Genomic DNA, 23,934 nt, shown 5'->3' with positions numbered 1-23,934 from the left:
CAGAAAGGATGGATTTGCGTTCGAGCGGCTGGAGTTCGCGGCGCTGAAAGTTCAGTGTTAGCGGTTTCCCATATGCAGGGGATGACAAAACTAGGAAGAACATACCTTGACATGGCGGCGCGGCTGCGAAATTTGCCAGGATAGAAGGGGTGTACGGGATCTCGGCGTGGAATGACGAGGGGATCGAGCAGAGATGTAGTCTTGGACACTGAGGTACAGAGACGTCTGTAGGCGGCGAGGAAGGCAAAATGGTATTCTCTTCCTTGGAGTCTATCCTGCTCGGACACAGCGGTGAGAATGACTGGAGAAATTTATATCTGAGGTCGAGAACCTACACCAGGAATCTCAGTGCTCCGCTCACATCTTTGTATCCAGACAGGCACTGCAGCATAATCAAAAGAAGCCAAACTCTATCTCTCTCCATTCCGCTATTTCTGCATGCAGCGTTGGGGCGAACAACGCTCCTATGCTCCAATTGACCCAGCATCTCGCAGGACACCGAAGCGTCTCGTCGAACACCCGCAACGATTAACCCCCGGGAGTCCAACACGACCCCAAATGCCCAGCAAGGAGACTCTACTTTTCCCTGCGCAAAGATGCGTGGGACGTTACCCAGGCACTTCACAATTGGAGACCAACAGTGTCCTCTGGCACGCAATGGGGTTGAAACGGCTCAACTGTATGGCCGCTTCGACAGGCAGCCATAAGCATTTCAGCTCGTTTGAGTGCTACAGCATTATCAGAGCTTGACGTTTGGCGTAGGGAGCTCGGGTACCGGGGAGAGGTTAACGCTCGGGCTATGAAGCGGCTTGTGGAGCTCAGCTACTCGTATGCCGCACCTCGCTATTTTGCCTTTTACGGTCGACGATCTCCGTATTAGGGCAATAGTCGAGACTGTGTCAGCGACCGCCTATGCTGACAGCGTCACGTGGACGGTTGGGGTTGGGGACCGATCTTGACAGATTAGATAACACTGGGCTGGCAGGGTGTCGAAGTTCTGGGCGCTGAGGCAACGATAGGGTTGGGAGAAAACGTAGAGCTGTGAGAGTGATCCGCGAACGGGCTATGTATTGCTTCGATTTGATGAATCACAGTTATGCCTGGCCAAAGATATTTACATTTTTTTTGGAGTATGTTATTGACACAAGAACTTCCTTTCACGCAATGTCTCCGCTAGACAGCGAAGTTACAAAGCCTCTTCAAGGACCCTGGACAGTGATGGAGGCAGACCCACTGCTTTGGTATCCCTCCGTAGCCAAAATCTGGTAGTTGTGCGAGCCGAGCTTCTGGCCAGCCTTGGTCCAAGCATCGAAGTGAGCCTGCGTGTTGATCGACCCACCAACACGCTTCTGCTGCCTGACGGACCAGAACTGGTAGAAGGTCGAGGTTCCCTCAATTGAGGGCTGGTTGACACGCTGGGTCTGGTAGATGTCGTAGGTGCCGCCGTCAACGGCGAGGGTGCCCTTCTTCTGAGCACCAGACGAAGGGTTGTAGCTGCCGAACGATTCGACGATGTAGTACTCGATGAGGGGGCTCTTCGTCCAGCCGTAGAGCGAAAGGTACGAGTTGACGCTGGCGCCGTTCCAGGTGCCGCTGTAGGTGACATTCCTGCCGGATCCGGGGTTCCAGCCCTTGCCGGCGACGAAGTTGCCGACATTGCTCCACGAGACGGTGTAGCTGCCACCAGCCTGTCGACGTTAAGACGGGGTTATGAAAAGGAGTGTAGAAGGCTTACGCCATTGTTGTAGTTCACGGAACCCTGGCCATCCGTCCAGAAGGAGTAGAAGAAGCCATTGTTAGTGCCAGTGCCTGGGGAGGTCTGGACGCCCGAGGTGCCCCGGGTGATGAGGTTCAGGGGGGAGTTCTTCATGGTGATGGGAGTGGCGAGCACAGAAGCAGCGCCGCCAAGGGCGAGCAAAACCGAGGAGAATGCGACCATGATGACGGCGTGTATATTGGAATTGGAAGTTGCGTGGTGGCTCACTATGGAGGGAGATGCGCAGTCTTTATATATTCACTTGCGAAAAGTCTGAAATTGATATCGCCATCATTGCAATCCATGTCGTGCAAGGCCACAGAACCGCCCGGCCCAGAGGAGGCTCCTGGTTGGGGGATGATCCCGAGTGCTTTGGCAACGTAAAGTGGCGTACTTTTACCGGTATATTTGTGGGGTGCATAGGGTAGTACAGCGTGCCGCGGAGGTAGATTGATTTCCCCAGATCTCAATGCTTCCACCGGCTATTCATGCCCAAGTACGCCTTGGCAGAGCCGCGGATTCTCTTTTCTTTGATGGTGACATGATGCAACCCGGCCAAGGGCCGCATCTGTGTATTTGGTTGGTCATGAGAGGCGCTGGCTTGATCGTCCCGTACCGAAGGGTGGAGGCCGACCTGGGTCTGGACAGCATAAAACGAGTCGGGATGAGGCCGTGTGTTTGGTTCCGATCGGCATCAAATAAACGCATTCGTTTGCGGTTTCATGAACCACGAAATGGGAGGACGTTGTGGCAAAGCGACCGCGATACTATGCTCAAGCTCAACCAAGAGCTGTGCCATTAGGTGAAGCTTCCGCTCGGAACATCCTGCCGCCTCGGCTTCAATTTGAGAAAGCCCCGCGTTCTCTTGGCTTCAAGACTGCTGCCGCTGCTTCCCACACAAAAAGCTCCGGCGATGGGTTCGAAAAAGCCTTTTGCCCAAGGGTCCAAGAATTTAGCCGGATTATAAGAATCGTAAGCTCCTATGCGCCAGGGTAACCCAAGAGACGCGCCTGACCTCTCTTGGCAGTAGTGGGTAGATTAAATGGCAGGGATAGAGGGCAGGCTTGGCGCGCGGAGAGCGTCGTCCTACAATGTTAATGGGAGAATGTCAATATGGTTGCGACAGCCATGTTCCGATTTACACCCGTCTCAAAATACTCAGGGACGACATGACCAGGTTTGACGAATGCTATTATTAAGGGCATCTGTTTTGACGATGGCAAGAACGAGGCTTGCAGGTCGACAAACACCCTGGCATAGCTCGGCTAAGGAATGGGCGCAATGACTCCAAGAGCGATGAATACTGGAGACTGTCCGCGTCGAGCCCAAGGGGTACGGTTTGTCGAAGAAAGAGGCAAAGCCTCGGTGGAGGCGTTCTGGCTTTGATTGCAGGATCACTGTTAGACGGCAGCGAGGCCCGAAGTATCGGGAGACAGTGACGCACCGTAGTGTCACCACTACGTCCGGCGTTCGTTCCACAGTCTGTCGATGACTTGGAAGACAGCGGTGACAAGTCTCATCGTCTCGGAATCGATATGCTGCCCGAAGCGCTGTTGCATCTTGTCGGGATGCCACCGGACTCGCTCCGCTTTCAGCAAAGCAACCGCGTCCTCTCTCCAAGCACTAGAGGACTTCAGGAACCGCTCGATCTCGTCTTTCTCGACGTGCTTGGATCTGCCTGATGCCACTGGCCAGGGGATGGTCTCCCGTACCCCACTTTCAGGCTCCTGGGCAAGAGCCTTATTCTTGAGATCTTCCCACTTTCTTAAATAATTGACCCACGATACTTCTGCCTCCTTGGCCTTTTTCCGCGCTTCGCCACGCCTCAGACTTTCCTCCATTTGACGCCGTACTTTCTCCCGCTCCTCTTCCTCCCCGTCAGCCTCTTCTTCTAGATCGTCCTGCTGCCTCCTCTGTTTCTGGCGAGCTCTCTCTCTTGCCGCACGTTCCTCGAGGATGTGCTGATGGCTCTTCTCCCACATCTTAGTCCTAACATACTCCGCGTACTCTTCCTCGCTCATGCGCTCCAGCTTGCCGTCCGGACCAGGCTTCGTATTGGGGTATACGTGTATGGGCTGTCCGTACACGCCCTCCCAGTATGCCGCCCCTTCGTCATCGGCGAGCGCATCGAAGAGCGACTCGCGAAAGGCATCGTCGGGATCAGCCTCCGGCGAGCGGAGGCCCTCGCCATCCAGGCCATCATATATAGACTCGCGATAACGGTGGTCTGGGTCATTGTACTCGCCATTTCGGGCGAAGCTACGGTCGTAGTCAGAGCGGCGATGCTTATCTTTGCGCTTCGGCTCTCGGTGGCTGCGTCGTGATTCAGGGTCTCTCTCGGATCGGCGTCGCTTAGACCGTTGCTCTTCATGGTAGTCTCCGTCGTCATTTGCTCTGTGGCGTCGTTTTGAACGTTCGGACTTCGGTTTGAAGTGAAACTTGGTCGCCTTGGAGCCGCCATATGCGTCCTTTTCTTGATGTTTGTCGCTAGCCGGCTCCTCCATGGTGCGGACTATGTGCTAGGTTCCAGATGTGCATGAAGATGGAGGTCGTTTTGCAGCGAGGGAGAGATGCTGTGTTGCCGACTGCGTTGATGAGTGAATGGTGAGTGTGATAGGAAAGCGCGGAGGCTTTGCGGAAGTTACGATGATTTCACTGGCCCGTGCGTGCTTGGCATTTAAGCTCCGCTCTCCCCCGGCCGCTCCTCCAGCGCTTCTATACAACTCCACGCCACCATGTCGTTCAAATTCGGGTTGAACGTAAAGAACAAGGCGGCGAGCGGGCCTGGCAAGCTACCCAGCAAGCCGACGCTTGGCAAGAAGAAGCCACTGTTCGATGAAGAGGAGGAAGATACGAAGCCCAAAGCGAAAGTATCAGATGGCGCTCAGGAAATCGGCGAACTCAGCTACGAGGACATACTAGCCTCCAAATCAAAGTCCGAGGAGGCCAAGCCGTCGTCAAAACCAAAAGGCAAGCCTCCTGGCCCTCCAACCCGGAAACCGCTACTAAAGGAGGATGATCCGACCTCGTTCGCAAACTCGGCCAGCGCGCAAGAAGCGGAGCGGCGAGCCAAAGAAGCCATGCAGGTCGACTCATCCATCTACGACTACGACGCCGCATACGACGCCTTACACGCCAAATCCGCCGCGAAGAAGGCAGCAGAACGAGAGGACTCTCTACAGCGCCGACCGAAATACATGGACAATCTGTTCGAGTCGGCAGAGCTGCGCAAGAAGGATCAGCTAAGGGCCCGTGATAAGCTGCTGCAACGGGAACGGGAGGCCGAGGGCGACGAATTCGCAGATAAGGACAAATTCGTCACAGGCGCATACAAGGCACAACAAGAAGAAGCGCGCAAGGCGGAAGAGGAGGAGAGGAGGAGGCAGGAGGCAGAGGATGAGAAGAGGCGAACATTTGGGATGCAGGGCTTTCACAAGCAGATGCTCATGGCGGAAGAGAAGAGACATCAGGAAGCCATGGAAGCCGCGGCACGATTAGCCAAAGAGGGCGTGAAGCTGGATGAGGAACCGAAAGAGAAGACGGATGTGGAGATTGCCAAGGAGCTCCAGGAGCAGGGCAAGAACATCATTCTGAACGAGGAGGGTCAGGTGGCAGACAAGAGACAGCTCCTTTCCGCTGGCTTGAATATTGTTGCGAAGCCAAAGAGCACTTCTTCCGCGCCCACTACATCGGCTAAGCCGGACGGTGCTCAGACAGGTTACCAAGGTCGTAATGCTCCACAGCGCAATGTCCGAGCTAGGCAGACGCAGATGGTAGCCGAGCAGATCGAACAAGCCGCGAAGCGCAAAGCAGATGAAGATGCTGAAGAGCAGCGGAAGCTGCAGCATGCTAGTAAGAGCCAGAAGACGGAAAGCGAGATCAGCAGCGCCAAGGAACGGTACCTGCAGCGAAAGAGGGAGGCCGCAGCGGCAAAGGCGGCGACGGGGAAGTGAAGCTGCTTATACGCCCCGGACTGATCTCGAGCTTCTACTGGCTGGTCGCCCTCCCGCCCTGTTATCTCGTATCTAAAGGATACCCAGAAACGTGTGATGATTAACCACGAGAAAATGCGCTCTAGCTTACGAAACTAGTCGAGGCCCTCATCCGTGCCCTCAAATTGCTTCACGCCCTGGATCGCATCCAGCCATCTCGATCTAAACCCCGTGAAGATCTCCCCATCAGGACGATGGTTGTCGAAATCCTGCCCCAAGGCGCCAGCTTGAATGAAGTGGAAGCCTTTGAAGCCCTCTGCGTCGCTCTCCTTCCACAGCGTGCACGAGCATTCGCCACAGAAGGAGATTTTGAAGATTGGCCCTTGACCGGAATCGAAGACAAAGTGTTTTGGGTCGCCTTGGAGACGCATGGAGGAAGAGGGTACGCTGACGTTGGTAGAGAATGCAGTGCCGGTTATTCGTCGACAGTTCAGACAATGGCAGAGTACCTTGAGCCAGTTTATCAGTATTGCAGTTACCCACTAGCGTGCGCTAGTGACTTACCGTCTTCACAGGTTCGCCGGTGAATTCGAACGTCACCCTCCCGCACAAACAGCCTCCTTTCGCCATCCTTGCCTGAAACGTCGGATATGTGCGCGTTCTGAGGGAGATGAAGTCGGTTAACGAGAGCATTTAGATCTGACCAGATTCGATACTTATACCGAGGAAGAGTTGCTGATGCTGCATCCACGCCAGGCCTACACGGGTATATATCTGCGGGAGCCGCGCGTTTACTAAGCGCACTTGCGGTCAACTTACGGGCATAGGAAACTACCTAGGTATTGGAAGACCGCATCGGTCGACGTCACTTTACACAGCAGCCGATTAACTTGCGCTCGACGTCTGGACACTACGGTTAACACCACGGCCCCTATCCGAAACATTCACCTCTCATCGTTGCTTTCATCACTTCTGATATCTCCAGTCTCAGCTCCAACTCAAAAAAGCATGTCCAGACTATTCGCCGCTGTTGTTTCATTCGTTCCACGTGGCTCTCTATGACACCTACGGCAAGACATTTTTTTCTTTCACAAGTCGTCTTTGAGATATTGTCTTACTTCATGCGATATGTCTGCAGACGCCCCTTCCAGGTGCGGGCTCGGTCCTAATACATGCGTCTCAGCCATTATGGGTTCTATTGCTAAAACCTATCGAGGGCCCTTTTTCGTTAAGGTTTGAAGAGCGCGTCTAGATAACTCGCTGCCTCCGGAAACGGCGTTTATGACCCACGCAAACGCCGCAAGCGCGGTATGTCTCGCTGGTCTACATCCGATTAGGGATCATTCCTGTAGGGCTCGTCGATCGTGGATCGTGTGAGCTTGTCGGCGAAGCACTTAGCGAGACTTCGAAGCCTGGACTTTGGCACGCGGCGCGGTCTACGACGTTTTAGGCCGCCATTGAACCGCGCGGATACCACTCCGTTTTCACGTACGGTTAGTGAGCCAAATTTTCTACTGTGGTAGGAGAGCGAACCCGGAGGCACGTGATACTGTCCGCGAAGATGGCAAGTCTCTAGAGGATTTACCAATAAAACATTACGGCGACGACTCTGGATGCTCACACCCGAACGAGTGTAGAAAATCCCTCTCTTTGGTTATCGCGACAGCATTCAGGAGAAATCGAAGGAATTTTATCCTCCCATCTCGATGTGTTCTGGCTCAGCTGCGTCGACGCACGATGATGGTCAAGCCCTCCGCAGGTACGAGAGAATGCAGCAATCATCGACTCCGCCTCACGCATAAAACAACACTTCCGTCACTATCACCACGCATGAGTCGCTAGACCAACTACCCTACTCTTTCCAATCATTTCAAGGAAACGACGCTTAGGAAATGTTTCAAAAGCAGCCAAGCGCCGTCTGCTGGCGGCACAGCACGCCAAGAGTAGGCGGAGCTTTCGACCTTAAAGCCTTGCCTTCGGGAGCGGAAAGGGATTCGGGCGTAAACAAGCTTAAACCTTCGTCATGGTTTCCTTCATATCCTTCACCGTGGCCGTGGCGGTAATGGTCTTTTCGCGTGCGGTCACTGCGCAGCTGGAACCCTGTTGCGAGGTCAGTCCCAGCGGGATCCCCGACGACTTAAAAACGGATTGGTGCAGGCTATCGGGAAACAGCTGCATAGAGATCTGTGGGTCGCAAGCGGTGAGAGCCGGATGCGATAGTGTAAGGGCCCGCTGTTGCCTTTGCAGCTTCTGCACGTCAACTTACTGCTGCCCCAGGACACCCTAGACTACGAGTGTACATGTAGCGATGGTTACGCACCCTACATGCCCGAATACCGCGATAGCATACCGGGACAGATGTGCTTGTTCTGGAAAGAATTATGTTTCAATGCCAGCACAGGCAATCAAGAGGCTACAGCGGCTTGTGAGGCAGAGCAGTGTCCTTCGAGGATTGCGGAACGTGCAGAGAGAGTCTCATCGAGCGCGACGGATGAATCGATAATTAGTTCCACAACGTCTTCCTCAGCGACAGGGAGCGCGTCAACCGAGGGATTATCCTCCGAACGCCTCTCCACAACATCCACCACCCAGCCGAAACCGGTCGACTCCGATCAAAACACAAGCTCACCCACACCCGATAGGCGCACATCCCCACCAATGCCCCGCAACCTATTTTCAACCATGAAGGTAGCAATCGGCATCACAGTCGGAGGCGTGGTCATTGTTCTCATCGTTGTAGTAGTCTCAACGATTTATCGCAGGCGTCTGCGCAAGAGAAAACTTGCTGCCAATTCCTCCACACCAGGGGAGGATATGCAAACTGTAGGTGAGGGTTTAGAGGTCGCAGACCCGAGGCACCCATCGCTATTTCAGAAGGCGGAGTTGCATGCTGTGGATAGACCGCACGAGCTTGAGGCCGGAGAGAGCGGGGTGTATGAGTTGGATGGCGGGCGGCATGGAGAGGGAATGCGCCCTGCGGAAACGGCTGAAGATGAAGATGAGATCACAGTGCTTCCACGTGTGGATCCCGCCGCCGCGAGACCTTCAGCCACCCGTCCGAAGTAATTTGAGCCCGAGAGCCCAATGTCGACTGGACCATGGTCGGGTTCGTCTATGCCTGCCTCAACGCAAATTCTACCAACAGAACCATGCAGCAGAGCGAATCGCTAGGACTCGCCTCGCTACCAGAAGCGCAGCACGATTCTAAACTTCGGTCCTCTAAACATTTTTCTTCCTCACCCCTACTTAACTCCTCGCACATCCTCTCCATTTCATCCTCACAACTGAACCATCAGCACCCTCCATCCTCATCAGCAGACCATTTCCCGCACAATGTCCCCTCCTATCCTCCTCCAGCTCCCAACTGAGCTTCTTCTGGCCATCGTGGAGCAGCTCCCCGCCCTGCCAAAGGACCGCAGGAAAGAGCTGGTCAAGCTAACCCGGGTGTGCCGCTCACTCCGGCCCCTCGCCCAGGAGCTGCTCCAAACGAAGCCCCTCGTCCACGCCGACAAAGCCCGAGGACTCGTCCGTGCGTATTTCAAGCACCCAGTCCTTGCCGCAAAAGCACGCACACTCGAGCTTCTATCGCCAAAAGCAAGCTTCCATATAGAAAAATCCAAGGGAGATCCACCCAAGACCAAGATCGGACGCCTTCCGGGCATGACCAAAGGAGAAACCACGCTCTTCCAGCGCTCCTGCTCGACCCTAACTACCCGCCTTGAACTCCCCCTCCCCCTCGAACTCAGCCTAACCGCCGACCTCGCCCGCCACGAACCCAACGCTTATCTGGCTCTCCTGCTGGGCATGATGCCGAACCTGCAGGAACTGCTCCTCGGCTCAAAACAGTACCAGTCGGGCTTAGGCGCTTTCCACCCGCTCTTCGATGGCGCCCTGCACCCAACCAGCGAGCAAACCCAAACCACGTATCTCGGCACCATCCTCGCCCGTCTCGCGCCTAGGCTGCGTCGCCTCGAACTCCCTGCCGAATACGTATTCGGCATCGAAACGGATCGTCTGAGCGCAGTCTTCGATCTGCGACGCTGCAGTGCGCTGACGCATGTCACGCTCCCGCAAGAAGCCCTCATGCAGACGAATCCGGCTCAAGGCGCGATGACGCCGCGGCCGTGGGAGAAGTTACCCACTTCGCTGCAGGGCTTGACGATCGCAGTGGACAGCTGCTACGCTCTGGAAGCGCTCGGCGACCATCTGAAACCCGCAAAAGCCATCCTACCTAAGCTGTCGAGAATAGAAATATACGCCAACATGCAGCCGCCAGCGAAGTACAACAAAGACACCTACCCGCTATACTACCCCGCAGATCTCCAGCAGCGCGTCGCAACCTGGGTCAGCGCTGCCGAAGCTACAGGACTATGCGTTGTGCTGCGGTATTCCAACTTGCGTCACTTTCATCATATGTGGAAGGCAGTGAGGAAGATTGGGGAAGGGGCAAGTTATTTTACGATAGTCGACCGTTGGTGGCAAGGGGCTGTTTTGACGGGCTGTGGGAGGAGGGAGACAGGGGCAGAGAGGCGGAGGAAAGGGAGGAGTTGGGGCGGAAGAGGGCTTTGGTTAGGGCGAGGGGGGAGAGGCATAGGGGGAGGAGGGAAAGGGGGGAGGAGTCGGGGACGGAGGAGGATGATTGTTACTTGTTTGGGTATCCGGATTGAGTGGGTTGGGGGATGTGTGGGTGTAGTCCTAGCGAGCGGTGTGGCAGCGCTCGGGTGTAAGGTCCCGCGTCACGGGTATTCAGAAGAGAAAGGAGGCAGCGTTCGAGTGAGCTGATATACTACTTTGGCATTCAGCATAGCTCCACTAGTTACTGAGTGCAAGCATTAAGCTACTGAGTGCAAGCGTTGAAGCTAATGGACTGCTGCTGCAGGGATCACCAGCCATACTTGTTCCCCGCCTCTTTCTTGTTCCGCCTGCCTTGCGCAAAGTGCTCCTCGAGAGCATCCTTTTGCGTTGTCGCGACGTTGACCAAGCTCCGCAGACTGTTCTTGCCGGTACCAGTGATGGACTTGAGCGCGTTGTGCTGGACGGTCTCGCCCTGTTGCCGCAACATCTCGTTGTGCGCGTATTCGGTATCCGTATTGAACTCGGTAATCTTTGCGGCGGAGAGGTCGGGGCCGTGGCCCTTGCGACCGAAGAGCTGCCGCCGCTCTGCTTCTGAGAGATTCAGCTCGGAGGCGATATTGGCTAGATCGTTTGATGCTCCGGGTGTGCGCTGGCTGACTGAAGACGCATCTTGTGTAGTCTGGTGTGTAGTTTGTGCTTCAAAGGCTCCGTCTGCACGAGCCGCATCGTCATCATCCTCCTCCTCGAAACCGTAGAGGAGTGGCTGGTAGCTACCATTCGCTTGGCTCCTCGTCGGCGCTTCGGCGTCCTGCGATAAAGAAAATAGCGACACCTTGGGCTTAGCGGGGCCTTTTGGCTCTCCTGTTGATGACTTCAGAGCAGATGCTGTTCCGGGCTTGCCCTCTTCCGGGGCTGCAACCGCAGGTCGCGGTACCATTGGTTTCTTCTTCTTCCCACGAGAGACCGACATTGGCACGAACTTGGGTTTCGCAGCCGGCTTGACCTCCGGCGGCTGCTCCGCTTGTGCAAGGTCCGGCTTCTGCAGGGGCGCGCTTTCGATCTTTGTCTCGGTCTTCGGTGGAGGCAGATTCAGCAGAGCCCTGAAATCCTCCTTCTGCATGGGCTCTTTCTTGACTGGGTTGCCGTTCTCATCATACTCGTCCTCCGCAACCTTAGGTTCCCGCTTGAATGCCGGCTCCGCGCCCGTCTTAAGATTCACTCCTGCGCCCAAGCCCTTGCCCAGGCCCCTTTTCCCAGATGTCGCCCCTCCGGCAGCCGCACTTGGGGCTGGCTTCTTCGGCGCTGGCAGCATGGCGTTGAACCCACTAAAAGCACCCCCTCCTGTGCGCGCCTTCTTTGCCGGAGGAGCCTCGGCCTCTATGTCATCCTTCTCCGGCTGTGTTCGTGATGCGCCGGGCAGGTTGAGCTTGATCTTGCCTGGCTTCGAGCGGTCGACCACTTTCTGGAAGGCGGGCTTCGACGCTGGCTTTGCCGCGGGCTTCGGTGCGGATGGCGCTTCGTTGGCGGACTCTTCCGAGTCGGAGTAGGCGATAAGATTCATTGTGGGCGGTGTTTAGGTGGGAGGTGGGATGTCGGCATAAGATGCGGCGATGAAGTCAGAAGACGCTTTGGCGGACCGCGGTTGCCAAGGCTCAGGGTCCACGAACCTCACTCCAGGTCGCGATCCCGTCTTTCTCTCACAACGCCGGCAATGACCTCATGGCCTGGAACTTCAGCTGATCTAACTGCAGAATCGAGGGATAGAATATGACATGGTAGCTCCACAGCCATGTCGCTCCTCCAGAACGAAGAGTATGCCCCGCAGCCACCGCCGCCTTGCCCTCCGCTGACCCCCGCAGCTTCGTGCTATATCAGTTGCGCATAGCATACCTGTCCGCTATCAAGGATGGCGTCGGCGAGCGCTTGATCAATGTGAACTCCTCCGTCCTGAACAATCCCGCGTTCCGCGCTGCCGGCTGGGTGCCCAATGCCGCCGACATCAAGCGCACCTACTCCCCGCCGATCCCCACAGCCATAACCTCCGAATACTTCCAAGCGCCGCGCTCGGCTGGACTGAAGGCGCCTGAGGGCTTCGGCGAGGATGAAGAGGAAGGCGGCATGGTGACGGGAGGGGGCGGGAGCAACGATACCGTGGGTCCAACCCTGAATGCGAAGCGGCGGCGGCGAAGGGAACAGCTCGAAGAAGACGACAGCAGCGACCTGAGTGATGAGAGTGATTACGAAGAGGAAACACATAGGTCCGAACCCCTATCTTGAACCTCAGACTTGGCTAACGTTGCGTGTTGAAGGCCTGCGAACCAGATCAAATTCACCAAGATGCCTCTCCGAATGCGCGCTGGCTCGTCCCCCATTCGCGGATCAACCCTCAGGAGTGGGCTCTCGGAAGCCAATGAGGGACCGGCAGTTATGGTCACATCTCCATCTAGACCCCCGGACAGCCGTCTACGTCGAGGCTCGTTAGGTGCTGTAGAGACCATCAAAGAACGCGCTAGGAGAGACACAATAACCAGCAGTGAAATGTCATCCGAGAACGAAATGGACTCTCTCTCCTTCCAGAAGAGGAAGGTCAATCCTCAAAAAGCAGCAAAAGCCAGCCATCTACTCTCGCAAAGAATTCAAGAAGACGAGAGAGCGCCCCTAGAAGCCCTCGACGAGGGAAATGAATCGGACAGCTCTCTCTCGTCTGAATTCTCAGGGACTGCTGACAGTGGCTCACTCATAGGAGATGGAGACGATCCTCTAGATTCGTCTCCACCAACCGAACTGCCGAATATGCCTACCTTAACCCCGTTCAACAACACATCGCCCAGGAAACAAAAACAACAACCAACGCCCACATTACAAGCTCTGCCTCCTCCAAGGCCCATCAGCTTTGTACCGCCGGTCAGCGCGTTGACGCAGGCTCTACAAGCTAAAGAACAGAAACCATCGAATCCCGTCCAGCGGTTCGCCACCTGGTCCGCCGCAAGCGATGCCCAAGTGAATCCGATCTATATCAGAATATACTGTCCCTTCTCATCAAAGCCGTCGAAGCCCATCGAGCTGCTTATCAGGAGATTTGACGACAAAGGTGCAGCAGTAACCGTAGCTGAGACCATTGGTTATGCATTGTTGCGGTATCAGGAGGATAAACTGGAGCCTCCTCTACCCTCTGAGAAGTTGAACGTCAATGGTTGGGTCCTGCGCATGTACGACGATGGCGAGATAGACGATGAGTTCCCTGCATTAACCCGAAACCGACCCTTGATGGACTTCGCATCGAACAACAGTCGCGGCATGCGTCCACGCGCACGGGAAAAGCCATGGGACGAGTTCGGCCTGGTCGAAGCAACAGAGCGCGAATTCACCGAGAACGAGAAGGTTACACCCATATACAGCCGTGAAGCCGCTGCAGCCCTGGCCTCTCAGAAGTCGGCATCGGAAGGGGCGCCAGAGAAGAAGCCTCCCCCAAAGCCTATACCTAACCGAGCAAAGAGCTTCCGAAATCCCATCACAGGCCCATCCTTCGCCCCGACTGCTACTCGCAAAGACACATCAAATCTTGCAGATGCACCTGCAATCTCGAACGCTCAGTCTGCCAGCCGCACCGGTGCACCCAGGACACTTAACGTGCACTTTACGGACGAAAATTTCAATACGAGACATATAGCCGTGCCATGTACGACGGACACCTACATCGCAGAGATCTTCGACAAAGTATGTCGCGATCTTCATCTCGATAAAGGTCTTTATGTCCTCAAGGTGTCCGCTAGCACCACCGTCGCACCACCAGACCGTACAGTCGAGGCATTGGGCACACGCATGGATCTCGACCTGGTGCGCCGCCGTTTCGTGGGCGACGGCGTCTTCGGTCTGGCTGGCTCGCCCGGCTCTTCATCTCCAAATGCGCCCCTTATTATTGGTACAGGTGGTGCGCCGAAGAAGACAAAGAAAGGGGATCGCACTGCCGCTGCGGTTTCTGGCCATGGCCTCATTCATCCCTTAGCCAGACCCTCCGATTCGGGCCTCACTCTTACCCAAACTTCGTACTACCGGCGCTTCCCTGTCCTTCGCAAACAACCTATGTCCTTCGCTTCTTCAACCTCACGCATCATTGCCCTGGACAACGAATACATGCACATCATGCCGGGCGACACAGGCAACACGAAGCAGCTCTTCGATGCGCCGTCCAAAACTACGACCGTGCACTTTAGCAGCGTGGTGGGGAGTAAAGTAAGCAAGAAGCATCCGCGGATGTTCAGGGTCATTGTGTTCAAGGAGAAGGAGACGAAGAGGTACGATTTCGAGGCGCAGAGCCATGAGGATGCGGTGAGTATTGTTAAGGAGATTAAGAAGGGCGTGGATCGGTTCCACGAGGGTATTGTTTAGGGATTCTAGCTCGGGCTTGCATATGGGAATTGTGGGTTCGGGCGTTGTGGATGGTTTGTTTTCTTCGGTTGGTTGGGAAATGCGGGCCTCTGGGCTTTGGCTCGCTTCTATTTTTTTATATTTTTATTTTGCTGTAGCATATCATTTGTTCGAGTCTATCTATCTGTCCTGCGGTTCGTGGTTTTTCAAGCAATAGTCTTCTAGTGTTGTGATATTCATCGTCGCGATTTTTCGTTAGTGCTGACCACCATCGATTAGGTTCGACGTCACACGCCAAATACCATCAACATCCACGGCTATCTCTCGTCTCCGTCTCAACACGCCTAGAACATGCTCTCAGCTTCATCCCATTTTCCACAGACAACTACCAAGCCATGTTGTATTCCGTTGTTCGCTTCTCGTTCCGGCGCGAAACGGCGTTCCCCTTTCCACATGATACGCCACATTCCTAGATTTTAGACACCTTGAGTAACTAGATAGCTTGCCCGCGCAAAGAAAGCCCGTTGCCAGCCGGGCCATCTTGAACCATGCTCTTATTTTGCTTACGGAGAACACATGCAGTCCATTCCGTCCCGTTTGCTGTTGAGTACGCTGGTTTTAGAAGCGCTAAGCTCGCTCGTAAATAGCACTCGAGTGTCTTTCTTTCTGGAGTCTTGGCCATGGATGTGGTATTGGAAGGATTTCTCGGGTTCGCCAGACATGCGTGATGCTGTTGTACTTTTCGGTGTAGAAACGACGATGCTAGCAGGTTCTGCGAATGAGAGATGTCTGGCTGCTGCTTTGGTTGGAGGGTGGATGTATGGGGAGGGATAGGGGGGGTGGGCGTGGCGCTTCCGAAGGGACGTGTTATTCATTGTTAGGGGTTTTGCTGTGGAGATACATACACACGGGGAGACAAGACATTCGGCATGTCGTCTAGGTCTTGGAGCTTTGGAAGAGGAGAGTTGCGCGACACATGGCCACAGACGTTGTACTGCGCTTTTCCGAGCCATTCAGCGGATCATAGATAGTTTTAGAGAGGCACTCGCTGATCGTCGCCGCATCGTAGACCGCGTTATGCTTTTAGTTGCCTACAAGAGGCTGCGGCGTGCTTTGCGGAGAGGGGACGGCATGTTTATACTATTTCTGGCTGTTTTTTCTGATGAGGACTGCGTTGGGGGCAAAGCGGGTCCGGTGCATAAATGCGCCGTTTCGGTGATTTGAAAGGTAATCGAGTGCCTAGGAGGTGGGACACGCACACGCAGGGCCAGACATTTGACCTGATCATCGCCGTGTTTTGGTTTTAGAAACGGGGACGGAGAAATCCAGCAGTCATGACGACACAGCTCAAGTCGTTTCTAGAGAACACGGGACGCTTACACGTGCGCGCGTGCTTTATGCTCTTCGGGCCGGGAGGAGACACACCCGCATATCTGTGCTTGAAGTTACTTTTTCGAGTCCTCGACTCCGCATGGAGATATCTGCTGAGGTCCTTTAGAGGCATACAGCATATCCAGCCCGTATGACCGTGGCCCGTAGTTTTGGAGAGGTGCTGCTCATCGCCTGGTACTCCTTAACCTTTTCGTAAACCGCGGGGTTGGGAGGATTGTATACGTAGATGAGCTGGGCGGACGCTTCCCAGGACATGATTTGGCTCAATGAAATCTTTTGAGACTGATGGCAGCCATACGTTTGTTGGAAGTGCGGCTGCGGAGCCATGCGGGGAAAGTTTGGGAACTTTGGTGCTCCAACGTGCTTCCAATAATCGTTGAAGTAGTTGATTTTGGAATTGCTAAGAAGCGGACCAAGTTCCCCGCAACATGGCAAGAACGGCCGGATACTTGGAGAAGGCGGGATACTCATGAATCCTTGCTCTCAAATTCTCCAGAGACATAACGGAGTGCGGTGAGTGGTTGTATAACAGCGCTGCACATCCAACTTCAGGAAGACAGGTTTTGTGGCCCGGCTATGCAGAATATTTGTAGAGAGGAGAGAGAACTGAGAGAGCGAAGAGAATTATATAGCTGACGAAGTCGACTGACAGCACCGCAGAACATACTGGACCTTGATCGACGCTGTGGCTGGTGTGCATCCAGCAAGATCCAAGCTCCAGAGCCATGAGCAGATATGGGTGATCTTTTGGTTCTCCCGGGGGCGCCTCGCATAGTTCCAAGCTACATTCTTTCAGGAACCGGGGCCTCCTTCCGCTATCTCATTTACATTCTTCGGAGGCGGACAAACTTCATGCAGTTCTCAGAGAGTAATTAGGCGACAAAGAGGAGACATGACACCCAGAATCAGCGGGTTCTGGAGGTGTGTGAAACTCATTTAGGAAGTTTAGACAAGTGCCCCTCTCATAATCAGTGAGGGTTGCTTTTTTAATGAGCTGGGATCGAACTAAGGGCGCTGTGAAAGGAGTAAGAGAGTAGAGAGAAAGAAGAGGCGTAGCAGTCTCTCAGGCCTACTACTTGTGCGCTTGCATGGATTCCGAGGTTGCCTTGGGTGCCGAAGGATGCCGTGGTACTCGATTCCGGGATTTCTTTAGAAAGGGGGAGACAACTTCCCGGGCATTTCATCAGAGCCCCTTCCATTTGGAAGAAAAGTCGGCAATCCGCAATCGTCGATCGGGTTGCAGAACTACCAGTAGAATGATTGTGGTTTTTTGTCCTCCCTTACATCCCCCACACCAAGGAACCCTCGTCATATCCGGTCTTACAGAAGAGGGCATGAAATGCCACACTCTTCATTTCCGAGAGCATGGTGTGACGATAATGAGGATTTATAGAGAGGAGCACAAGAAGACCCGAATCCTTTCTCTTAACTTTAAGCTCGCAGAGGCAGGCAGGCCGGTCCGCACCATGTTGTTCTTGGGATGGATTTTATGGACGGGAGAGGAGGCCAGCTATGTGTCCATACTGACTGGTCTTCTGGACCATGGAAAATACGGAAAGACTCTTTGGTCCCCCCTTCAGGCGATACGCTTCCAGGAGCGATTGTGTTTACACTTCCGTTGAAAGTCTGTGTAGTTGAAAAAACTCGGCAACTTGTAATGCTATGGCGAAACAAGAAGCCATGGACTCTAATCTTCTGATCTTTAGTGGAGGGATCGAGAAGAATGGTCGAAAATTTAGGTGGAAGGTCATTACAAGGCGGTGCGCGCTATAGTAGTGCCACCCGGCCTTGTGGAATACTGGCTAACACGTCATTGCTCAAACAGGTACAGGGTTTGTTGTAGGGTAATTGCGACAGACGAGTCACTCATCGCGTGGAGTATGAATCGTTTTATAGCCATGAGAAAGTGGCCACGTTCTTCTAGGAAGGAAGGAGAAGAAGAGGTAACACCCCCATTCGCGCGCAAAGCCAGAGAGCAGAAAGCATGCCAGTGATGTTGCGGCTTTTTCAGTCTCCATATCTATCACCCAGGCTTTTTTGTTGGAAGAATCCTCCAACTTCCATTCGCGGAATGGCCGAGCTTCTTTTCGTGCGTCGCATGACTTAATGAGGAAGCGCACTCGAAATCCACATATGGAAATTGGTCTCGCGATTTCCACTTCCTCGCTGCCATGGCGTCGTGTGGACATGTTTTGCTCCAAGCAAGCGTAAGGTATCGTGCACGGCAAGGATCCACGGTTGCGCATGTTCCATGAAACGGTGGAACGGACTGATAGTTCACAGAAAGAAGCTGTGGCCATGAGGAGTTTATTGTCGGGATTCTTCTGCACGATCTGGCAACCCCAAAACAGCGAGATCCGCATCCCATGGATTTTGTTGAACTCCCATTTGATCTCCACTTTCCAGCTGCTCTCACACTCCGAAACCATCATCGGTTGATATCGCTATTTTTAGTTCGCAAACATTAAACTGTCATTTCACAATTTTAGTCCAACACAAGAGCTGCAGTGGTCGTGAGAAGCAGAAGCTCGCAGTAAAACGATCGCGCTTATATACCCACGTCCACATCGCGAGTAGGGGCGCGGGATCTGCAACCTATCAGCGAAGCGTCTCGAAAAGAGGGACGTGGGAGAGAAAGAACAGGATGGCGAGATGATATAAAATCGAGCAGAAGGGGGTGGCTTCTTTCTGATACTACACACAGTTGCTAGTGCGGAACTAAAAGAACTACCAGCAAATTGATGTCCAAAAATATGGAGCCACGCATCCATGGGAGTCGGGCTTGGGTATCTGAGGATGATAAGTGGCGTGAGGTAGGATTAATCTGAGTGATGATGATAATCACCAGGAAAGCCGCTCGAAGATATTGCGTACCACGACATACATAGCTCGATAAAGGTCGCTTGTTCACTGAACCTCGTGGCTGTTATTAGTATTCTCGCGTCTTAGCTTCGTGAAAGGGGAGACGCCATCATGGCTATGGCATATTAAAAGGGTATCATTGTATCTCCTCCCAGCAGCAGAGCCACACGCTACACCTGGAACGCTACGCCCTCCCTCTTAACCATGGCCTTCCCACCACCCGCGAACCCGGTGCCTTCGCTCCGCATCTCCACCAGTCCCGGCTTTAGGCCCTTCTCTGCATCCCTCTTATGTTTCTTTCCCTCCTTGCCCTTCTCCTTAGGCTCAGGCGCAGTCGTCAGATCCGCATCGCAGACATAGCAATGCACCGTTTCCGGCTCCGGGGCGTCGTCATGTGCATCCCGATGGTGTCTGTGCTCTGGCTTTAGGAATTTCTCCACGCAAGGCTTGCAGAGCACATGGCCACAGGGTATCGCGAGCATGGCTTTTGTCGAGTTCGAGAGCGCTCTCTGGCAGCTTGGACATGTGGGCAGTGTCTTCCCCGTCTCAGCTGATTTCTCCTTGTTGAAGTTGACGGTAACGAGAGTCTTTAGGGACAGCGAATGCGGATTCTCTGGATCGCTTGACGGGCACGTGGGATTCTGCTTGATCTTGTCTGCGTGCTTATAGTTCTGATCCGGCGTTTCTCCCGGCACCCAGAAGCTCGGCAGGTGGCCTTTCGCCGCTTTCCGCTCCTCGTCCAGCGCGAGCTTTGCTCGACTGCGCTCTTCGGTTGCTATCCGCTTGAGTTCGTCCTCGTCGATCTCAAACTTCCTCTTCTTGCCCCTCGCCTCGCCCGCCTTGGCCTCTTCCTCTTTCTCCACCACAATCTTCCCGCCCTCTCTCCCGACGACCCTGCCGCCGGCGCCAACCTTGACCTCAAGCCCCATTTGTACGGCCTCGAACTCTGCAACTGCCCTCTGCCGGGCCTCCTCTTCCTCCCGAGCCCGCTGCTCTGCCTCTTCTTCTCGCCGCCGCTCTGCCACCTTCTCTAACCGCTTAATCTCTTTTCGTTGCGCAAGCAGATTTGTCATTGCGCACTCGCGGCAGAATAAGTCGCCGGAGGGGCAGGCCACGGGATCGACGGCGTGGAGGAGGCATAGCTGGCAGCTTCCGAAGGGGAGGAAGGAGTCGCGCGTTAGGCGGGTGGACTGCGAGCCCCAGACCGATTTCAGCGAATTGCGCTCGTAAGAGGTGAAGATTGTCTTCGGCGGCGGCATGACGGCGGCGGTGGACGTGGGGAGAAGATGGAGGGCGAATATCTCTGCGCTGGGGCTGGCAAAGCTACAGAAGGAAAGCGCGAGCCGTGCGAGTAGGCAAGGAAGTTCCAGCCGGCTGATCAAATCGAGATAACCCCAAAGCTACCCCAAATTGAGCCGCTAAATCAGTCCGAAGAGACAAAATTGTCGTCACGCAGCTCGCGTCGAAATATCGACGTCGGAGCTTCGGAAAGCTCGCCCTCGCCACACGTGGCTGAAGCCCGTGGAGGCCCAAGCTCCCGTGTACAATTCCGAAAGACATTTCCGCCCTTGCCTTCCTCCCAACCATCCTTCACTCACCTCCCAATGGAGCCCGACGAGCAGCCGCCTACTCCCAGCCGACCATGGCAGGCTGGATCGGCTTTCGTAATGGGCGCCGTGGGCTTGTTGTGCCGCGGATTCCTGTTCGGACTGAGTAAAACGGAGGTGCATGGCTTGGATCGGTTCTTGGAGCTTTTGGACGAGAGGGAAAAGGTCGAGGGTAGGGAAAGAGGGTTGATTACTGGTATGCGATTCTTTTCGTAACCATGGTAGGCTCAATTAACTCTCTCGCAGTATCTAATCACGTCTCGGTGTACGTAGGTTCGCCCGCGCTGACGCTCTACGATTCGAAGCAGCCTTGCTAATACGTCATGCGCCGACAGCCTTGATGACCCCCTCGTGTGGGGAATTCTTCCCGTTAGCTACCTGTTCAATCCGGATAACATGCGCTGGGGACTGGGAAGCTACGACCTGTGTTTTACCAACAAGTACGGCACCAAGTCTACGCGCATTGCGACGGCTAACGGGATGCAGAGCGTTGTCGACCTTCTTCACCTTCGGCCAAGTCCTCCCCACGCATCGCAGCGCATACTCCCCATTCGGCGGCCTGTTCCAGCCCACCATTACCCAGGCCATCCGTCTCCTCTCCCGCGGCCCCTTCCTGCGCGCGAATGACACCCCCGAGAAGCCGCACAGGTCGTTCAAGAGCCCCGATTTAGCCGATCCGTTTACCAACGGGCACCTCACCTTCTCTACAAACGGCAGCGACGTGTTTCCCGCGCCCTCAGCCTACCTCAGCCGCCGCCACGGATGGGTACACATCTTTCCCGAAGGCATGATACACCAGAAGGAGGACAGGACGATGCGCTACTTCAAATGGGGAGTTTCGCGCCTGATACTGGAAAGCGATCCGATGCCCGACGTCGTCCCCATCTGGATCGAGGGCCCGGAGGAGATTATGCATGAGACGCGCGCATTCCCGCGTTTCATACCCCGCCCGTTCAAGAATGTCAGCATAACATTTGGCGACAGGCTCGACGGCGAGAAAGTGTTTGGCGACTTGCGCGAAAGGTGGAAACGGATGCGCGCGAAGGAAGAAGAAGCAAGCGGGAAGATGGAGGTCGGCGTGCTCAACGACGCGCTTAGGCATTCCGACGAGGCTGTGAAGCTCCGCAGGGAGTGCACAATGCGCGTACGCGCGGCAGTTCTGGACGTCAGACGCAGGCTGGGCCACCCGGACGAGGATCCAAAATCGGGGCTCGTGGAGACGTATAGGAAGGAAGGTGGCAAGAGGGAGGGCCAGAAAGACGACGGGAGTTGGACAAAAGAGACTTGAAGCAGCGCCAGCGCTTCAGGCTGTATGATAGGCAGGGGAGAGGAATACCCAAGATAGAGGGGCGACGCTGCCATTCGTCGGCGGCCTAGCCTGCTCGCTGACGAGCATCAACGAGGGGCGAAGCAGCCGGGCGGCGTCGGCCGCGGTGGAGACAGTGAAAGAAAAAGTTGAAAGAAAGAAGAGGCGGTTGTCAGATTAGATCAAGTAATGCACCCTCAGCGACGGCTGCCCGTGACGCTGCGCCGATCGCAATGAAGGAACCACGGGCAGCCGCAGGCAGCGGGCTTCGTCATTGCGACAGGCCACCGTGTCCCGGGCAGGCGGCGACGGGCGCTGTTCAAGCGGCGCGTCGCGAGTGTCTCTGGCTTGCTCTTGTCATCACCCAACCTGCGGGCCTTTCACTGGCCGGTGCGCGCATGGGCAGGTCCGGGGCGCAGTGAAGGTGAGGGCGAAGGGTCGAGCGCGCTGGGTGTTGTGGGAAGGTGCGGCTGGCTTGGCGGCGCGCCCCTGGCCCGCTGCGATCTTGATAAATTCTTGTGCATGCCCCGCGAGCAAACTCGCCTTTTCTGCCGCCCAACCACGCCCGCCCTCACCGCCTGCCCAAAACGCGTTGCCCCGAGCTCTTCGTGACGCAGCGCCGGCGTCGAACTCTCTTTGCAACTGGCATCGCTTACGAGCCCAATTAGCAGCCCGTTGGCCTCGAGCACAAGCTTCGCCCGTCTTAAATAGCAGCCCCCAGCCAATGGAGACCCCCGACGCGACCTGGGCACCGCAATCCCCCGACCTCTCTGCCTACCACTCCGCCGACCCCGAGCCCATCCACCCGCAGCACCAGGGCTACAGAGGCTCCATCTCGCACGCCACGCCCTACTCGCCGCCCACGTCCAGCCCCACGCTGCAGTCCAAGGCCCTGCCGCCGCCGTATATGCCTCGAGGCGTGCCCAAGGACGAGAGCATGCACGATGCGGACTACATTCCAGATGCACCGGCGAAGTCGAGGGGCAAGAGGAAGGAAGGCAATGGCACCGGCGGGGCACCGCCGCCCGCCGCCGACAGCATCAACATCACAGTCCACTTCCCCGTCGCGAGGATAAAGCGCATCATGCAGGCCGACGACGACGTCGGCAAGGTCGCACAGGTCACACCTGTTGTAGTCTGTACGTCCCCGCTGTCTTGTTCTACTGTATCCGCATTTGCTAATTATTGTCGCAGCGAAAGCACTCGAGCTGTTCATGATCTCCCTCGTCACGAAAGCCGCCGCCGAGGCAAAAGCACGCAACTCTAAGCGCGTCGGTGCCATCCACCTCAAGCAAGCCATCACCAAGGACGAGCAGTTCGACTTCCTTTCCGAGATCGTCGCCAAGGTCGCAGATGCAACCGCTGCGGACAAGAGCGAGGGCGACGCAATGGACGTGGATGGCAAGAAGAAGAAGGCGTCTGGTAGGAAAAAGAAGAAGGCCGACGATGATGATTTCTAAAACGTGGAGACGTGCAGAGACGGCCAGGGGGGAGACCACCCGAACCTGAAACGGGCATTCCTTGCCGTGTGCAGAAAGGGCCAACAGGAAGGCCATGGGGGAGACCACCGAAACTCCATCCACGGTTGCCTTCATCGAGCTCGCCCCAGATGTCATCTTCGACGGCACGAACATCGGGCTTGTTGAATGGCTGGATGTTCGAGGATTAAGGACTTGTTGCCATTGCTGAGTGATCCGAGTGGGTCTGAGGATCCATCGTGTCTCCCTCACTTGCAGCAGGCCGCTCTCTATCTCAGCCCCTATCACACCCTCACGCAACTTTTGAGGTCCAAATTCTTCATCTGCAGAATCTTAGATGGGGTCGGCGTTGAGCAGGTGTGCACTGTACACTTACCTCATGCATGCATGCATTCTAACGGCATTGAAGGTTTTCTTTTTAGCACTTCGACGGAGCAGCGGCGATACCAATCAATACGGGTTCTTTGTTCTTTTTCAATAGTATTTCAATCGTCGTGATGTTTTCCCGCGGACTTCCATGGTCGTCCCTGGGCAGACGCGTCTCGAAAGGGTATGAACATGGGCGATCCGACCCTCAGCCTCATCTGCATCTCCAACCCCAACTACGCGGCTCATTTGTTCCTCACGTCATCGATCGATTCTTCATCGAACCGAAAAC

At 55.2% G+C, this 23,934-nt stretch overlaps 10 protein-coding genes across 10 annotated transcripts; 5 read left to right on the top strand and 5 right to left on the bottom strand.

The window, feature by feature from the left end:
• Positions 1-1,079: 1,079 nt before the first annotated feature.
• On the bottom strand, positions 1,080-2,082 carry BU26DRAFT_331393 (glycoside hydrolase family 11 protein). The gene is made up of 2 exons (XM_033822189.1): positions 1,736-2,082; positions 1,080-1,688 (listed from the first exon to the last, which is right to left on the bottom strand). Exons 1-2 carry the CDS (start codon positions 1,937-1,939, stop codon positions 1,200-1,202), a joined length of 693 nt encoding a protein of 230 aa, XP_033683321.1. The 5' UTR covers positions 1,940-2,082; the 3' UTR covers positions 1,080-1,199.
• An 803-nt stretch (positions 2,083-2,885) lies between these two features.
• On the bottom strand, positions 2,886-4,361 carry BU26DRAFT_331386 (uncharacterized protein). Its single transcript, XM_033822188.1, has one exon. The coding sequence runs from the start codon at positions 4,258-4,260 to the stop codon at positions 3,214-3,216; it is 1,047 nt and encodes a 348-aa protein (XP_033683320.1). The 5' UTR covers positions 4,261-4,361; the 3' UTR covers positions 2,886-3,213.
• A 113-nt stretch (positions 4,362-4,474) lies between these two features.
• BU26DRAFT_520023 (uncharacterized protein) lies at positions 4,475-6,194 on the top strand. The gene has a single exon (XM_033829207.1). It carries the CDS (start codon positions 4,492-4,494, stop codon positions 5,707-5,709), a length of 1,218 nt encoding a protein of 405 aa, XP_033683319.1. The 5' UTR covers positions 4,475-4,491; the 3' UTR covers positions 5,710-6,194.
• On the bottom strand, positions 5,844-6,318 carry BU26DRAFT_565717 (uncharacterized protein; the record flags this gene model as incomplete). The annotated part of the gene is made up of 2 exons (XM_033833427.1): positions 5,844-6,197; positions 6,253-6,318. 2 exons carry the CDS (start codon positions 6,316-6,318, stop codon positions 5,844-5,846), a joined length of 420 nt encoding a protein of 139 aa, XP_033683318.1.
• A 1,282-nt stretch (positions 6,319-7,600) lies between these two features.
• Positions 7,601-8,888, top strand: BU26DRAFT_331316 (uncharacterized protein). Its single transcript, XM_033822187.1, has 2 exons — positions 7,601-7,909; positions 7,966-8,888. The coding sequence occupies exons 1-2, from the start codon at positions 7,712-7,714 to the stop codon at positions 8,752-8,754; spliced, it is 987 nt and encodes a 328-aa protein (XP_033683317.1). The 5' UTR covers positions 7,601-7,711; the 3' UTR covers positions 8,755-8,888.
• Positions 8,889-10,453: 1,565 nt separating this feature from the next.
• On the bottom strand, positions 10,454-11,852 carry BU26DRAFT_520022 (uncharacterized protein). Its single transcript, XM_033829206.1, has one exon. The coding sequence runs from the start codon at positions 11,822-11,824 to the stop codon at positions 10,571-10,573; it is 1,254 nt and encodes a 417-aa protein (XP_033683316.1). The 5' UTR covers positions 11,825-11,852; the 3' UTR covers positions 10,454-10,570.
• Positions 11,853-11,932: 80 nt separating this feature from the next.
• Positions 11,933-14,900, top strand: BU26DRAFT_458542 (uncharacterized protein). The gene is made up of 3 exons (XM_033824983.1): positions 11,933-12,075; positions 12,123-12,521; positions 12,573-14,900. The coding sequence occupies exons 1-3, from the start codon at positions 12,053-12,055 to the stop codon at positions 14,650-14,652; spliced, it is 2,502 nt and encodes an 833-aa protein (XP_033683315.1). The 5' UTR covers positions 11,933-12,052; the 3' UTR covers positions 14,653-14,900.
• Positions 14,901-18,953: 4,053 nt separating this feature from the next.
• On the bottom strand, positions 18,954-20,460 carry BU26DRAFT_331051 (uncharacterized protein). The gene has a single exon (XM_033822186.1). The coding sequence runs from the start codon at positions 20,142-20,144 to the stop codon at positions 19,056-19,058; it is 1,089 nt and encodes a 362-aa protein (XP_033683314.1). The 5' UTR covers positions 20,145-20,460; the 3' UTR covers positions 18,954-19,055.
• An 8-nt stretch (positions 20,461-20,468) lies between these two features.
• BU26DRAFT_520018 (uncharacterized protein) lies at positions 20,469-22,223 on the top strand. Its single transcript, XM_033829205.1, has 4 exons — positions 20,469-20,688; positions 20,739-20,761; positions 20,828-20,932; positions 20,979-22,223. Exons 3-4 carry the CDS (start codon positions 20,889-20,891, stop codon positions 21,778-21,780), a joined length of 846 nt encoding a protein of 281 aa, XP_033683313.1. The 5' UTR covers positions 20,469-20,688; positions 20,739-20,761; positions 20,828-20,888; the 3' UTR covers positions 21,781-22,223.
• A 482-nt stretch (positions 22,224-22,705) lies between these two features.
• Positions 22,706-23,258, top strand: BU26DRAFT_428885 (histone-fold-containing protein; the record flags this gene model as incomplete). The annotated part of the gene is made up of 2 exons (XM_033823807.1): positions 22,706-22,937; positions 22,993-23,258. The coding sequence occupies 2 exons, from the start codon at positions 22,706-22,708 to the stop codon at positions 23,256-23,258; spliced, it is 498 nt and encodes a 165-aa protein (XP_033683312.1).
• Positions 23,259-23,934: the final 676 nt, after the last annotated feature.

Source organism: Trematosphaeria pertusa (genome assembly GCF_010094035.1).
Source record: "Trematosphaeria pertusa strain CBS 122368 unplaced genomic scaffold BU26scaffold_8, whole genome shotgun sequence".
In the NCBI taxonomy this organism is placed as follows: Eukaryota; Fungi; Ascomycota; class Dothideomycetes; order Pleosporales; family Trematosphaeriaceae; genus Trematosphaeria; species Trematosphaeria pertusa.
Note: the sequence above shows the minus strand (reverse complement) of the source record. Positions and strands in the feature narration are given on the sequence as shown.

What these genes read in the sequence shown, in the direction of transcription:
- BU26DRAFT_331393 (XM_033822189.1), bottom strand. Translation starts at nt 1,939, where the DNA reads ATGGTCGCATTCTCCTCGGTTTTGCTCGCCCTTGGCGGCGCTGCTTCT. An exon ending in CCGTGAACTACAACAATGGC is followed by an intron (nt 1,689 to 1,735) that starts GTAAGCCTTCTA and finishes TAACGTCGACAG; the next exon opens with GCTGGTGGCAGCTACACCGT.
- BU26DRAFT_331386 (XM_033822188.1), bottom strand. Translation starts at nt 4,260, where the DNA reads ATGGAGGAGCCGGCTAGCGACAAACATCAAGAAAAGGACGCATATGGC.
- BU26DRAFT_520023 (XM_033829207.1), top strand. Translation starts at nt 4,492, where the DNA reads ATGTCGTTCAAATTCGGGTTGAACGTAAAGAACAAGGCGGCGAGCGGG.
- BU26DRAFT_331316 (XM_033822187.1), top strand. Translation starts at nt 7,712, where the DNA reads ATGGTTTCCTTCATATCCTTCACCGTGGCCGTGGCGGTAATGGTCTTT. An exon ending in TGAGAGCCGGATGCGATAGT is followed by an intron (nt 7,910 to 7,965) that starts GTAAGGGCCCGC and finishes CTGCTGCCCCAG; the next exon opens with GACACCCTAGACTACGAGTG.
- BU26DRAFT_520022 (XM_033829206.1), bottom strand. Translation starts at nt 11,824, where the DNA reads ATGAATCTTATCGCCTACTCCGACTCGGAAGAGTCCGCCAACGAAGCG.
- BU26DRAFT_458542 (XM_033824983.1), top strand. Translation starts at nt 12,053, where the DNA reads ATGTCGCTCCTCCAGAACGAAGA. An exon ending in TCGCTCCTCCAGAACGAAGA is followed by an intron (nt 12,076 to 12,122) that starts GTATGCCCCGCA and finishes TGACCCCCGCAG; the next exon opens with CTTCGTGCTATATCAGTTGC. An exon ending in TACGAAGAGGAAACACATAG is followed by an intron (nt 12,522 to 12,572) that starts GTCCGAACCCCT and finishes TGCGTGTTGAAG; the next exon opens with GCCTGCGAACCAGATCAAAT.
- BU26DRAFT_331051 (XM_033822186.1), bottom strand. Translation starts at nt 20,144, where the DNA reads ATGCCGCCGCCGAAGACAATCTTCACCTCTTACGAGCGCAATTCGCTG.
- BU26DRAFT_520018 (XM_033829205.1), top strand. Translation starts at nt 20,889, where the DNA reads ATGCGCTGGGGACTGGGAAGCTACGACCTGTGTTTTACCAACAA. An exon ending in GACCTGTGTTTTACCAACAA is followed by an intron (nt 20,933 to 20,978) that starts GTACGGCACCAA and finishes AACGGGATGCAG; the next exon opens with AGCGTTGTCGACCTTCTTCA.